Below are 16,552 nucleotides of genomic sequence, written 5' to 3' on the forward strand. Positions count from 1 at the left end.
AATTACATCTTTAAATGATTTTTGTAGAATATCCCCCATTTGTGTCCGTGCAAGCATAAATGTAATCTTTCGCCATAAGACATAAACGCAGCGAAAATAACTCACTCATTCAATTTGATGTTAAAACTTTAATGAATATTAAAAATACACAAACGTGCAAAAATATCCCAAAAAAAGATTCTGAAATATGATATTTCAAGTATTTACATCAGTCTATGTACATTATAAAACAGTTTTTGTTGAACATATCAAGAACGCCATAGAGGCTTAAGGCAAGAATTCAAACCTAGACTAAATCCTGCGGACACTAAGCCATCAGACAGACAAATTGAATAAGACAAAAATCCATCAGGCGCCTGCAGATTGCTTCCAAAATGTAATCAGTTAGAGATCATAGGTTACCCGTTTGACATTTAAGTATGTAATAAACAAAGTTTTGTGAAGATGACGTTTTTTTTAAAGTTTTACAGATGGCTAATGAGTCTACAAAGCCAAATTAAAAACAAAAAAAAACAACAAAAAAACAACAACATCAGGAAGTGTTTGAGTATTGAAAAGAGAACGATAACTTAAGAGTTTATCTGAGTATACTGTATTTCTTGTTCTGATAAAAGCATTGTTACTCCTGAGGTGGATGATAAATTATTACATTGTTTTGTTAGGATAATTTTACTTGTTACAAAATCTACAACTTTGTCATTACCATTCACATTGATAACATTTAAGAGTTGTACTAGAACAGCAGTGCAGTTTGGTTCTTCAAAGCTCAATAACCATGGTATCAGTAGTGATGACAGCTCAATATTAGCTGTACTTTGTATTGATTTAGAGATTAGAAATTTCCCTTGGGTAAGCAGCAGTTGGCTCAACACTTTCAATGCTTTATCATTATTTCTATTCATTTTCTATTACCAGCTGTGGGTTTTTAGAATAAAATGGACCTTAAAATTATCACTGGGTAGAGTATTGCAGTAACATTTACAAAGACTGAGAGTTTCATTTCCCCTGAGGGTCATTTGAACCAATACTTAAAAAAAAATATTCAGCCATATTAAAAAGATTTTGGCCAACTACATCCACAGAATGGCAGAGGTAAATATAGTATCATGTTGATTGCATACATGTAACACATGCTGCAATTCATAAGACAGTTAGTCTTGTGTTTGTACTCAATGGAATTTGGCTGAATCACATTTCCATCAACCCAACCTGTAGCTCTATACCAGATACATGCAAGACTCAACCAAATGATCATAGAGCTTTCAGGGAAGCCTGCACAATCACAGAGAGACCAAGGAGGATCACGAGAGGCATGGTTTGAACCAGATGAGCAGAGCTTCGAAGCTCCACCTCCACAGGGTAGTGGTCGCTCACCTTCAGCACCTGGCAGACAGTAGCAACAGAAATTAGAATAGGACAGAAAGATAAACGAGAGCAACAGGTCAGTAAGAGAGGTACATGGCAATGAAATAAAGGGAGGCAGGGACAGTGATTAAGACACACACAAAAAAAAAAGAGACAGGGGAAAATTAAAAAGTCAGAGAGAACTCCTAGTGAGGTTCATTTACAGCCAAATAAGGTTACACACACTTGGAATTGGTATTAGCCTTGGTCAGATGTCCAACATAAACATAGAAGGACATGAATACAATGTTTTTCATAAGAAAAAGAGGCTGGCGAAGAAGAAAAAAAACATTGAGCAATATCAACAAAAAATATATGCATAAAAACCCATCTTGGTAGGGACTGAGTGTAAATGGAGATATTATGGAGGAAAGAGAAGGTGGAGGCTCACCCGGTCCATGGGCAGTTTGAACTCCTGGGAAAACTTAAAGACTTTAGCTGAGGCTGGCTTAATCGTCTTCAGGAAGGGAGTCCCATGCACCACAATCCTAACACATAAAATATGAATCAAGAACAATATCTGTTGCTCCTTTCACCTGCCCCACCCACCAGCACCACTGCCATACCTGTCATATGGACAGTCAGTGGTGTCGTATACCACAGTGTCCACCTTGTCTCCTATCAGCCAATAGAAACCCTTCTTGGTGTATAGTCGGATCTGTTTCCTATTGGAATGGGTCATGTGGGCACAGCCTGCATTGAAGTCCCCTAGAAACATTACATTCTGAACACACACACACACACACACACACACGCACACACACGCACACACACACACACACACACACACACACACACACACACACACACACACACACACACACACACACACACACGTGTGTGTGCAGGTAGAACCACATGCATGTTTATTCATAATAGTTTACAATTTCTACTGAGTGGATATTATTCCCAAAATATAGTCCCCAATAGTTCAATCTGGTCTGCAGATGTAAGCTGACAAGTTTACAAGTCGGCCTCTCTACTTCGTTACCTGGGTTTTCCACTTCTTGGTGATTTCCTCATAGACATCATAGAGTCGGTCAATCTCCTGAACGGCCTGGTGGGGTGCTGTGTGGAGAGGAACCAGGACAAAGTCCCTGATCGCTGCTCATAAAGAGAGGGAGAAAGAGTTACAGCAGAAATTGTTCAGACAGTACAGAAAATGTTTAATGTGAAGAATTTTCTACGCTTTGACAATATATGCACATGTACAGTCTGTCATGCCAACAAAGCTCATTGAATGAGAGAGAGAGAGAGACAGAGAGACAGACAGACAGACAGAGACCAGATATGACTGGTTTTTATTAAGTACTATTTTCTTGCTTTGTACTCATTTGTCAGCACATTTTGTGTTTCACTGACCGGTTCTTTTGCTGTGAAAGTGGACTGCAAATGGTTCTCTGATAAAGGAGTGATTCTTCTGGTACTGGTGCTGACCCATTACACTCACCATCTCCTCCCTGTTGGCACGGATGAGTGGGGGATGTGGTGGGGCAGTGGCATAAGTTTGAAAAGATACTACTCAAAAACAGAAGTTTACTACTTTGGTAAAATCTCTTGCATTACTACCATTTCAGTTCATAGCAAAGGAACCTCCACATGAGGTGTGTGTTTTGACTTCAGAGTTGAGGGTGGAGGTAAAATGTATTCATGGAAAATAATGAAAACGTTTCACACACTCACGGTCCATCCCTTTAAGTGATGGGGTTCTGGAAAAAATCTTCTTCAAGATCAAAAATATATATCTACAAAGATTAGTATCCAAACACACCTGAGGCTGGCTCCATAATAATGTTCAGCCAATCAGAGCAAAAAAACCTAGAGACCACCAGCCAATCAAAAAGGCTGTCCATCATTACTGACATGAAGTAGCTATTTACAATTCTATAAATACAATCAAAATATATGGCTCCATGGAGGTAAAATGTGCAATATTTGAGAAATGAAGATTCACTCTTCACCAACTTAGGGAAAAATAATTCCAGTTTCATTTCAGGTAGTTTCATTAAAATAACGATCAAAAAACAGACAATTACATTAGTCATGATGTCCTGTAATGCAAAACCCGCTTGGGCACAGTGCTATAGATGCAAACCTGGCAAAGTGGATGATGCTGTTTGTTTTGTGCTGAGGTAGTACAGTATACGCCATGCTTGTTGTTCTTATTTCTATTTCTTATTTTATCTTTTATTTCTATTTGTTTCTGTTTTTCGTGTTTCTATTTGTTTCTATTTTCTTGTTATCTTGTATCTTATTAGTAATGAGTTTTTTTCTTACTAGAGCGTGAGTGTCTGTAATAGAACCCAATTTCCCCTCGGGGATGAATAAAGTATTCCAATTCTGATTCTGATTCATGAAATTAGTTTATCTACTTGCAATTAAAGTCTAGATCGATGCCAAGCTCTGAAGCTTCTTATTGCAAAAGTACTTAGAAAGCACAAGCATGGTTTTCCATCTCATCACTCCAACATTGCAACAAAACTACAATGCTACAATACAATAAAACTACAACACAATTCTACAATACAACACTACAATACAGCAAAACAAAAATCCAACAGCACTAAAATACAACAATACAAAATCCCAACAACACCACAAGATATAAACCATTTATAGATTTGTTTGCAGATCTAACTGGTGCCTTTGTGGACAGACTAACCGCTGTCTAAATATGAACATAGTTTCAGTACAGTAAATACTAACATCTTACCTGTAGAGGAAGACATACTGCTGCATGTCATTGGCTGAGTTTCCCAGACCCTTGCTTGAGACAGACTGGTATGTATATTTGTCATCATACCTGGCAGACGGACACAGTATTTGTTACAATACAGAAGTAGCATTCTCTTCCACAACACCGAGATTAAAAATTGCTTCCCAACACCAATTTTTGTCACTGAAATTATATAGAATGCTCTCGTTTCCCCTCAGCAGTTGCTGGGGTACCCTTGAGCAAGCTACTTAACCAATAGTAGAAGACTAGCTGTTCTGAGCTGCTAAGTGGTTGGTGTGTGTGTGGACCTATGTGAATAAAAAGCAGGGTAGTCCTGAAAAAAGAATGAACGCTCAACAAAATCTTCTTCACTAATGTCTGTTAACTAATTTATTCTATAATCTAATATTTCAGAATTCCTCACAAGAGGAAACATTACCAAAAGATTTCCTTAAGGACATCCATATGTTAGTAGTCACTGGAAGTACCTACAGGGTATATGAACCCTTTATGAAGGTGTTCCCCTGGGAACCCTTTAAGGCTCCCTATGTTAACAATCAGAGAAAGCACTGATGTTTCTTTTCAAAATGTTTCAATATTTTAGGGATTGGATAAATAAGTTTGCAATGGTACAATAGCAGTAGTCATTTTATGCCTACATGGGAGCACAATCATCAGAAGGACTTGTAGCCAGCAGAAGAGGCAGACAGGGCAATGATACCCCCATTGTCTTGTTATTTAAATAAAACTTGGATTTTTTTTTTCTGAAGGAATGAACAAACAAAAATAAATGGGATATCTGGTTATCTCCACCAGTCGCATTTCCATTCATCAATCAGATGGTTGAATAGTATTTTCAAATAGTTTTTTTACTTTGCCTGTGATTTGCTGCACCGAGACAAGTAGTGCCAGTTTTTGGTTACAAAGGATTGTACAAAAATCAGCCTTCACATAATGTCCAGTGAACTTTTTGGCACTCATTGTACTATCCTGTGTAGCAAGCACCACCCATTTGACACCCCCAGGCTGATTAAAACAAATTAATGAGTGATTTTTCAAACACTGACATAGACCTGTTCATGGGTGAGTTAAATTATGTAGTTCTGCCATCCCTCTCACCTATAAGAAGACTGAACATCAAAAGCCTTTATTTGAATTAGAGATACTTACCAACAAATAACAAATCAGTCATCAAGCAAAAACTTAAAACAGAATGTGAATGGCAGAAATGACAGAACCCTGCTATAACTGACTGTGAGAAAGCTGTAGGTTGCCAGACAGGACAAATCCCAATTCCAAGTCATAATGACATGCAGAATTTAATACATTTTTTAATTTACAGAAAGATCATTAGGATGATTGTGATTATTGAGATTGTAATTGTTATTATAATTTGTACTGTACCTTTCATTGTCCCTGTTGTGGGCAGACAGAAAACGCGTCATTATTGTTATTGCATACTGATTTATATACCTAAATACTACCTTTATATACTAAATACTACCTGTATTTAATCAGCAGTAGAAGTAGAAATGTGGAAGTAATGCCTAGAATTCACTTCTAATTGACTAATTTCAGAGAGAGATTTTCTTCACAGCTGAAGTACTACAAATTACATATGAGAGGGTTGTCACATCCGGTAAAGAAATAGCTGAGAATGAAGGTTCTGTCATTTTTTTTACAGTGTACAACCCCAGGATAAACAGGGAAGGGAATTGACCTCCTTTCCAAGTGTTTTGAGTTATGAGGGTGGGACATCACCGTACATCACTGGACAGTGGATCCAATACCAGTAAAAGAGCAATAGTTGGATGAACAGTTTAAATCTTTGTGAATCCATCATCTGGCACCGAATAAAATGTGTTTTCATTTAACATTGTTTTCTCTCTAACATATATATGCATACCCCTTAATCTAATCTATTGGCTGTTTGTTCTGATGAAAATTTCAATACCAAAACGTCAATAGCTTAGATTATTTGCAAAAGTGTAATGTGTAGGAGTGCCACACTTGAGCTGTTATGGTGAAGATGTAAAAAGTTATTCACCATGTTTTTCTGGAAAGTCCTACCTGATAGCGACCATTAAAATGAGCAACCATTAAAATGAGCAACTATAAAATATTTATGATTTGAATATGCCTGGATTAGCTATTGTCTTTAACACACTAAAGAGAAAGTGTCAAAAAGGACTTTACTTTGCATGTAAATCTTCAAGATGCAAAAAGATGTTTCAGGTGTAAATGATGACGCACAAGAGAATTTTCCTTTTTTTTCAGCAGTTTATTTTTTGGGGGGTGGTCCCTCCTTTTCCACCCCAATTGAATCCGGCCAATTACCCCACTAATCCGAGCCGTCCCGGTCTCTTCTCCACCCGCTCTGCTGATCCGGGGAGGGCTGTAGACTACCACATGCCTCCTCTGACACATGTGGATTCGCCAGCTGCTTCTTTTCACCTGACAGTGAGGAGTTTCACCAGGGGGACATAGCGTATGGGAGGATCACGCTATTCCCCCCAGCACCCACCCCCTCGAACAGGCGCCCCAACCAACCAGAGGAGGCGCTAGTGCAGTGACCAGGACACATACCTATATCCAGCTTCCCACCCACAGACACAGTCAATTGTGTCTGTAGGACGCCCGACCAAGCCGGAGGTAACACAGGGATTTGAACCAGCAATCCCCGTTTTCAGCAGTTTTTAAACCCACTGGAACCAAATGAGGCTTTAAAGTTGACACAATACCAATAAGTCAATATGGTGTCCAAAAGCATTAATAGTTGATGCTAAGCGTGGGTCAACAGTGTTCCAGTCTAAACTTCAGTACCTTGCACTATACCTGTTGACAGCCACCAGAAGAGTCTTAATGGCTGAACCCTGAGGATCCTTCACCTCCTGCAGGAGGATGATGTCACAGCGAGACACAATCTGTAGACAGACAGACAGATAGTCCATGAGACAGGCAGATAGTTAGGTGGACAGACAGTAGACAGACAACTAGTCATGAAGACAGATATCCATCTATCCATTATCCAAACCGCTTATCCTGCTCTCAGGGTTGCGGAGATGCTGGAGCCTATCCCAGCAGTCATTGGGCGGCAGGCAGGGAGACACCCTGGACAGGCCGCCAGGCCATCACAGATATATGTATATATAAAAATTTATGTTTGTCATAGTTTACTGAGTTCCTGGCATACTATTCCTCTGGATGGTAGGCTGCAATAAAATCTGTTCAATATACAAGAATGTGTGGACAAGTTTCACTATCTGCCAAGTTGTTCCTCAGCGAGGGCAGAATAACAGTATTGAGCTTGTTTAGGATTGGGCAAAAATTCAATATGATTGCTGGCATCGGTAGGAAAAAAAATTATTTTGCCAGGAAATCAAATAGGTAGTTAAGAAGACAGTCAGGAAAATACTTTTGAGAGACAGATGAACAAGCTTAAAGAAAAACTGTCCAACATCTGAACTACAGTAGAACGTTGTCAACATACTAAAACATCACCAAGGTAGACAAACAACATTGGGACAGGCTTACAGACAAACAGGAAGTCAAACAACCGGTGGATGAAAAATAGGACACTAGAATTCCTGCTGCAGATTGTTTTCACTATTACAAATGTAAGTAGAAAAACATCAAGGGTGACGAAGAAGGGGGACACCTTCTGTTAATCTAAAGCATTTTATCAGCTTTTTATAGTGACTTAAAAACTGAAGAGGACAGAAAAGAGAAGAATTGAACCTCCACCTCCCCCTCACAACTTAACCCACATCACCTATTTCTATTGCAAAACAAAACGTCCTACTTCGAATGGCAGCTATATTATTTGCATTACAATAATGACATAACACTGTATAACTAAGGGTATACGTGTGTGTGTGTGTGTGTGTGTGTGTGTGGGGTTGATTTTGCATGCATTTGTGTGCATGAATGCATTTCCTACCCGTATCAAAACATGCACAATCCTGGCATCCGATGCTTTGGCGTCATTGAAGTTCTGCACGTTGAAAGCACAGATCCTGAACCCTGGGCTTTGACCCCATGACCTCCCTAACAGGAGGGAGAGGAGGAGCAGCAGAGGAGGAGCAGGGTACCACCTCATGGCTGTCTGTGGGAAACAAAAACATAAACTTGATCATCATCAGGAATACTATGTCATTTCATTGCATGCACTACGAAACATCGTTTCTCCCAGCCCACAGCAGTGCAACACAAAGACAAAAACACATCCAAAAACTACAAGAACTACAAGAATACATATATCCAAACCATGAGCGTAATTTATGGGGGGGTCAGGGGGGACATGTCCCCCTTAATATTTAGAAGAGGTGAATTTGTCCCCCCCAAAAAATATATCATGAATGATAATGTTAACTCTCTTGCCAAAAAAGGTAAAATAACAACACAAACTACTTAAAATGTCATTCATACTTGTTTTCCAACGATTTCATACACCCCTATGCTTGGACCATACCATTTTAACCTTGCCACTGGGATTGCCGACCTCTTTGCTGTCTTGCAGTTGCTCCTGACAACCAGGAGACTGGAGCATGAATGATGGTGTAAGCAAGTGTAAGTAACGTAGCTAGCCAGCTTGCTTGTCTAGCCCAGTACACCACCCTTTCTTACCTTTGGGGTTTCTGAGTTAGATTTTCTTATGTATTTCCGGATGAATTATAGCCTTATCTAGTTTATAACTTGTGTTTGGGGTTATCAGTTCAGACACCCTCACGAACTAGCTAGCTAGCTAGCTAGCACTTGCTAACAGTAGCCCCAAGAGAAACAGATTATTAACATATTTTTTTATTTTCCTTTTTTTGGAACAGACATTGTATAGTGATTATTAGACTAATCTTTATGTTAAATACAAAGTGAAGTATTGTTATTTTTGTGAATCCAACTGTTTGTAAACAATAGCTGAAGGAGAATAAATATTTGAAATACATAATGACAGTCTACTTCATTATTTTCCTTTTTGTGTCAATATAGGCTAGCCTATCTGAAAGTTGTTTTTCTTTTACATAAGTAAGACATTTCCACAATAAATTGATGTAGAAAAAGAGCAAATCGGTGCATACAAATTCACCAGAATGCAGGAAATTAAATGTGTGATGCTCAAAATGTCCAGGGGGAGGACCTCCTGACCCCCCACTAAATGTGTCCCCCCCAATGTTCAAGTGAAACTTACTTCTCAGATCCAAACTAACACATATCTAAACTAAAAAAAAAAATAAAAAAAAAATCAGTGTCCAGGAGAACGAACACCAGCCAGGGTGACTGTCGGAAGTGCCGGTCTGCATGGGCTATCAGTTAGCTTAGCCTATCCCGCTTCCACATCCTGTCAGACTGCCCTCGGTGTTTCCTCTTTGGGCGCAGCTCCGGTCAGGGCCGTGGTCCTCGGGCCCACAGGATGCAGCAGACCAAGCTCCTTCAGACGGTCCAAGGCTAGCTCTCCCAGACAGACACATTCGACACACCTCCCCACACTCCACACGACCACACTAGAAACACAGTCAAGGCTAGGCGAGGCCGCCGCCAGACCGCCCTCGGTGTTATCGTAACTGCCGATCTCCATGAGCTAGCGGTTAGCTTAGCCTGCCCCGTTTCCGCATCCTGTCTGACCGCCCTCCGTGTTTCCTCTTCCGGCACAGCTCCAGGCAGGGCCATGGTCCCCCATACCATAGTGTTGTAAATGATTATATCTATATATTAACCAGAATTCTTTCTCTCTCGGCCCTCCTAGTCTATAGGGATATCTCCTGCACGCCCTGGTTAAGACTAGTGTCTCTGCGTTGTGTTAATTTTTATTATGGCAAATATGTTTATTATGTTATTTATTATGTTGTTCATTATTATGTTTATTTCGATGGCAAAAATGTGGACGCAAAAGTTAAATATTTTGAAAATGTATAGAGAATTTCAGAGTTGAATAAAACATCAGCACATTTTTAAAGTAGCATGCTTTACGTTTGAAATGAGTTCAAACTACTTTGGACACATTACAGTTTAAAGTATCTGTGTGCTTGTTTTCAGCCAGCATACCTATGATACAATTCTTCATTCCAGATGTGCTGATAATAGACATTAAATGTGGTGAAGTCAGTTTGTGTTGCTCAGTGTGCATCTGGACATATTTGATTTTTCCACTCTGTGAAAATGAATGGGAGTTTTGGATCCCATTTGCCAATAGCTCTGACCTTTAGTAAGTTAAATATTTTAAAGGACACCATGCGTCACATTACCCTGAACAGATTACCCAAGTAGCCTGTAGTGTTATCAGGAGAGTTACAACACAACGTGTAATACCCCAGGAACAGGGGAAGAAATGAATACAGGACAGCTGCTGGCTCTTCATCAACTGTATTAATGACGAGAGCCCCCAGCGTGCCCCCTAGTCACATCTCCTCAGACATGAGCAATTGATTTCAGTGTGAACATATGTCACCCGATTACAAACGCAGTACCATTGCAGTGTAAAGACGGACAGAGCATTATTTTGTACTATAAGTACTTTTCCATTTGTGAATCCACAGGTAAACAAGGGGTTGCCTGAATAAAGACACGCTCACTTTCAGCCACACATGAATGGAGGTGTGGTCAACAGGTGACTGCCAGGTGTGGCTCCAGGGACAGTATCACAATACAGCCTTCAACTGTCATTTGCGTGTCTGTGTGTGTACATGTACATACATGCTTAGCTCAGTCCCAGCAGTGTCAGCATACAGTACCTGTTGCAAAGCAGGTTACTGTGAAACATTACTGAAAGAGTCTTTATGCATGCGCAATAATCCAGGTAAGAAAATCAAAAGAAGTCAGTAAAAATTGTGTCCAGATGAACTAATTCAACTTTCTTTGATTACGTATGGACTGATCTCAGAGTGAAACAGAGCCGTCTGTCTCTATGGACCTAATGTCAACTGTTATTCCTCCTGCATGCAACTGCTATCTGGAAAGGAAGGTTCATTTTGAAAAGAAAGGTTTCTAGTGAAGCAAATTATGTTGATTTATAACCGAGACTCCTTTCACAACATCCAGCAATTTTACAGCTTGCTATTTTTATTTTTTGGTTTTCATAATCTCTCCACACCCTTCAGTAAGCATTTGAGGAACTTTATTTGTAATAGCTATAGACCACATTAGAAAAAAACAGTGAATATTAAGATTTAATTTAAAAACATTTGATTTTAAAAGGATTCTAGTAAGAATACCTGGGTAAGACCTTCTCCCTTAGTTACATTCAAGATAAAAAAATCTGCTGGGTTTTTTGCAAAATTCGGCAACACATTTTCCCCTGCTTCGGGAGATGAACCCAAAGCATTCTGAATGACACCTGTTCCCTTGTGTCAAAACTTCCCATAGTTTCCATGAGTCAATAATATAACAGGTCAGACACAATGAGTTGGCATGCTCTATATGTCACAATCCTGTGCATACACAAAGGGAAAGACGATGTGGGAAAAAAACAGTACTTTGGTCTTAACATGGCTATGAGACAACATACTATGCACCTTGTCAAAAATCATGTTTCAAATCAGATTACTTTGATGCACATCAAACTATGCATAATGATACTGATGATTATAATTAGACATTATATATAGAAATGTAACCACTGGGGCGTCCGGGTAGCATAGCAGTCTATTCTGTTGCTGACCCACATGGGGATCCCGGTTCGAATCTCCGTGTTACCTCTGGCTTGGTCAGACATCCCTACAGACACAATTGACCGTGTCTGCAGGTGGGAAGCCAGATGTAGGTACATGTCCTGGTAGCTGCGCTAGCACCTCCTCTGTTTGGGGGAGGGGGAACTGGGGGGAATAGCGTGATCCTCCCACATGCTATGTCCCACTGGTGAAACTCCTCACTGTCAGGTGAAAAGAAGCAGCTGGCAACTCCACATGTATCGGAGGAGGCATGTGGTAGTCTGCAGCCCTCCCCCCCAGATCGACAGAGGGGGTGGAGCAGCGACCAGGAAGGCTCGGAAGAGTGGGGTAATTGGCCAGATACAATTGGGGAGAAAAAGGGGGGGAAATTCCAAAAAAGAAATGTAAGCACCATACCCTGAATCAGTGTTTTCATTGATATTTTCACAAGGTGCACTACTGACCTTTAGTATCTTGCAATGACCAATGTTTTATGGCTACTTTCTTAGTGAAGACCTCAAGCCTAAAGTACAGGACAATTTCAGAGCCTTCTCCTGTTATGCATGAAAAGGCTTTGTCTATACCTTCTCATTGTCAGAGAGAGGGCAACAATGAGATTGAACAGTGTGTTTCTAAGCAGTCAGTGTGTATAGTTTGACTGATGTGTGTAGTTTGACTGATGTAGTGGAGCTTGTGGTGGGGGAGGACCTCATGCATGTTGAGTCAGCTTACAGATATGCTGCAAGAACCGGAGGCCAATTTAGAGCTTGAAGGACAGGCTAGGAGGGAGGAGAGGGGGAGGAAGACAGAAAGAAAACCAATTTTTTGTTCATTCTAACCCAACCTCTACACAAAGATGAGCAGATCCAGACCCGACAGTCAGACAGCCGTGAAGTTAGCTTATCTAGCCAACTAGCCTGCAAGTGAAGTGTCTAAACTAGTCAGGCAACTAGCTAGCCTGTCAGTTAACCTGCCACCAAGCAATCTTGTTTGCTGACTAACTACAAAATCTTTTCCTGTCATATCGTACGATGGCTGGATATACTGCTCTCCAGTGAATCATCCAGCCAGCCAGCCAGTAAGGTCCCAAAGCTCCCAGTCCTGTCAACCCTTCCCTGGCTGGAGGTAGTGAGACCGGTTGCGTGACTTTATTTTCTGGTTTAAAACTCAATGACATTGATCGACCAACGAAATGTTCACAGCACTCAGAATATCATATCCTTATCCCTGAGCTGGACTAAATTATTAACACTTCTCCCATGAGCAAGGCATTTAAGCCAAAAGCACATAAATGGTAAATGGATTACATTTTATACAGCTCTTTACTATCTGCAGCAGACACTCAAAGTGCTTCACAACTAATTAATGCCTCACATTCACCCACAAACACACTCGCACACCGATAGTGGTGTCAACCATGCAAGGTAACAACCAGCTCCATTGGGAGCAGTTAAGGGTTAGGCGTCTTGCTCAGGGACACCTTGACATTTTTTTGCTGCGAGGAACCAAGAATCTAACCAGCATTAGTGGCCAGCAGTAGTAAACTACATAGGCCAGCCTTGGGTGTTTGCAACGCTAGAGAAATGTATACATCCAGTAAACCCAAAAGGTCTACATGCATGGTTGATGTGTTTATTTAACCATTTACTCATGTTATTTCGTCCCTGTTGACTGCTCGTTGAGTAATATAATTTCCCACCCATTACTTTGACCAAAACAATTCCAAAGAAAAAAAAATCCCAGCCCTATCTTTCATTGTTGCTGTCTCTGTCACATGTTCAGCATTCTCAATATTATGACTGCTGTTGTCCATACCTGACTTACATCTGGACAAACTTGACCACAAGAAGCTCCCCATAACAGAGAACTTGTTTGTGTCTGAGCAAGAGGCTAAATGAGCTGAAAATGTTGGCCGATGATATTAAAAACACAATACAAGCAAGATCTTAAGTGTTCGAACTCTACCCTCTAAACACATTGCTCTTTTCTGATCCTGAGCAAAAGACGGGTGTCTGACACGGAGGACCGTCGCTGCCTTAGCACTACGTGCCATGGCTGACAGCCTACCGTTAAAATGTGAAGAACTGGGGATGTGTTTGAATCTTCACAAAATTTTAATGTGTGTGTAAACACACAAACAAGCATTTTGTTACCCCCACTCAGACTGTCTGTGGATGAAATATGATGAGCCCTGTGATAGAAAGGACCTGACCACAGAAAGAGCATCTACAACTACTCCCGAGTCCCCTTCTCATACAACTGAAAAGGGGAAACTTCAGACAATTCCCCTATCCGACCACCACTGTTGTTGTAGTGTCCTCGAGCAAGGCAAATATCCTATGGATGCCTTTCAGTGGAACTACTTGGTGACCAACAGTAGTAAACTGTCATTCAGGCCGGCTCCCAGCAGCCCAAAATAGAAGACTGTGGATGAACTGGACACTTGTACTGGTTGTACTGACACTTGTTCTGGTTGTACTGACACTTGTACTGGACAGCTCCTGTGTAAATGCGTCACACAAACATAATGGCAACAAGTAGCAGTCAGAAGAGGAAGCGGTTTTATCCAGCCACCACAGTAGGCGCTCATCACAACATTAATCAGCTGACTTTACTGTGTTACCGGGCAAGAAGCTGTTTTAGAATGGTGATGGTCTGTTGTTTGCCCAGTGACGAGCAGTGGATTATACACTGACAAAAGGCTACAACAACAAGGCAGTCATGTTCACACATACTCAGTGCTAGCTCAGTGCTAACATCACCTGGAAGGAATTCAAACGCTCCACAAAACAGAATAGCCTCATGCAAATAACCCACATTTACTCTCTCTCTCTCTCTCTCTCTCTCTCTCTCTCTCTCTCTCCTCTCTCTCTCTCTCTCTCTCCTCTCTCTCTCTCTCTCTCTCTCTCTCTCTCTCTCTCTCTCTCTCTCTCTCTCTCTCTCTCTCTCTCTCTCTCTCTCTCTCTCTCTCTCTCTCTCTCTCTCTCTCTCTCTCTCACACACACACACACACACACACACACAAACACCTGAAACCATAGGCAGAAATACCATACTCCCCAAACATCTGCACAGAGAAAAGCCCTTCCATCTTTCAGTGCCTTAGTCCTGATAACGAACATAAACTTTCTCAGTGAGTGTGCCTTTCTTACCTTAACAGATATCACCAACCCAGTCAGCGGGGGTCAAATCTTTCCTGTTCCGTCCAAAAGCAAGTGTGTGATTGTCAGTTTCAGGGTGTAGGCCTTATGGTATCAGTTTACACTCCTCCTCCCCCTATCCACACCTTCCTATGTAAGCCACGCCCATCACATTCTAGTTTAAGCCCCGTGCTTAATGTGCTGAGGAGGAAGTAACACGAGGTTGATGGGTAGAATTTAATAGGGTAAAATGACATGATGTTACACACTCTTGTATAGTAGGTGGCGGTATGCACCTTAAAGTTGTTTGCGATCCACCAGTAAACTGAGAGAAGAATGAGGGGAAACTAAACAGACGCTGGCTAAGAGGATGGCACAACACAGGAGCGCTGCCTTGTCAGGCCAAGACTCCACCATCTACAGGCCAGTGGCCACTCTTTCAAGAAGGAGGATGTGCACATCCTCGATAGGGAGGAACGCTGGTTTGAACGGGGAGTCAAATAATAATAATCTATTCATAGCACTTTTCTAAAACAATGTTACAAAGTGCTTCACGGAAAAAAAAAAGACAAGGCAAAAATAAGAGTAAGACCAAATAAGTAATTGTAAAAATAAAAACAGTATAAATAAAAACAAATATTAAACATTTGTAAAAGCTTTCATAAAAAAAGTAAAGTTTTAAGACGAGATTTAAAAGAAGCTAGAGACTTGTTTTTGTTTGTTGTTTTTTTTTTGTTTAGTTCAACAGGACGAGAGGTCCTTAGTGTAGAGGTCCTAACAGCAAAAGCCTGATATCACTTTGAAACCAACCGAGACCTGGGATCTTAATGGTTGAGAGGGCATATACCGAGGTCAACAAATCACAAATGTACGTAAAAACAATTTAAAGTCTTAAAAGTGAGCTATACATTTTTTTGAATCAATTCAAAATATAACAGGGAGCCAGTGTAGGGAGGCAAGCACAGGGGTAATATGGTCGTGCCTCTTTGGCCCAGTAATGAGCCAAGCAGCGGCGTTTTGCAGAGGCCATCTATGGGAAGAGGGAACAACCATCCCTGAACCGAGGGGATCTTACAGTGATTGCAAACATTCCCAGATCCTCTGTGAATAGTACACATGGCCATCAAAACTCTAGTTAATGGTTTGCATATGAAACTGATCGTTGGTTTTGGTCGTTATGCCACTGTACTATAAGGGTGGGGATACCTGCAGTCAGTTGAGACTGAAGATATCTCTCGGTTTTAAAATGCAAATGGACAGCATGTAGCAGACCTGAAAACAGAACGTTACAGTAATTGAGTCTCTGCGTCAGTCATGGACAGGAAAGACCAAATTTAGCTATGTTACGTAAGTGGGGGGGGTAGTCTTGGTGATTTCTTTAATGTGTTTATCAAAGGAAAGGCTGGGATCAAATGTAGCACCGAGATTTTGGGCTGCCACTCTTTGTGAAGCCACAGAGTTGTAGATTATTATTTTTACTTGATCACATTGGTGTCTGTGTCTAGTAGGAACAACGACCAGTTTTATCTGAATTCAAAAGCGGAAAATTTAGTGACATCCAATTTTTCACAGCAGCCAAGCAGGCTTCTCATTTGAGTATGATCATCAGCCCTTACAGGCACATACAGCTGAGTATCATCAGCATACCAATG

General features: G+C 40.8%; 1 protein-coding gene across 2 annotated transcripts; it reads right to left on the reverse strand.

Moving 5' to 3' along the window:
• Positions 1 to 124: 124 nt before the first annotated feature.
• Positions 125 to 14,967, reverse strand: LOC130107951 (deoxyribonuclease-1-like). Of its 2 annotated transcripts, XM_056274768.1 has the most exons (10): positions 14,913 to 14,967; positions 8,061 to 8,225; positions 6,956 to 7,044; positions 5,525 to 5,536; positions 4,118 to 4,207; positions 2,767 to 2,864; positions 2,396 to 2,508; positions 1,971 to 2,128; positions 1,796 to 1,892; positions 125 to 1,383 (listed from the first exon to the last, which is right to left on the reverse strand). In XM_056274768.1, the coding sequence occupies exons 2-10, from the start codon at positions 8,217 to 8,219 to the stop codon at positions 1,252 to 1,254; spliced, it is 948 nt and encodes a 315-aa protein (XP_056130743.1). In that variant the 5' UTR covers positions 8,220 to 8,225; positions 14,913 to 14,967; the 3' UTR covers positions 125 to 1,251. The 2 variants fall into 2 exon arrangements, with proteins under 2 accessions (XP_056130743.1, XP_056130744.1); XM_056274769.1 differs by lacking the exon at positions 5,525 to 5,536.
• Positions 14,968 to 16,552: the final 1,585 nt, after the last annotated feature.

This window comes from Lampris incognitus, chromosome 2 (assembly GCF_029633865.1).
Source record: "Lampris incognitus isolate fLamInc1 chromosome 2, fLamInc1.hap2, whole genome shotgun sequence".
NCBI classification, from domain to species: domain Eukaryota; kingdom Metazoa; phylum Chordata; class Actinopteri; order Lampriformes; family Lampridae; genus Lampris; species Lampris incognitus.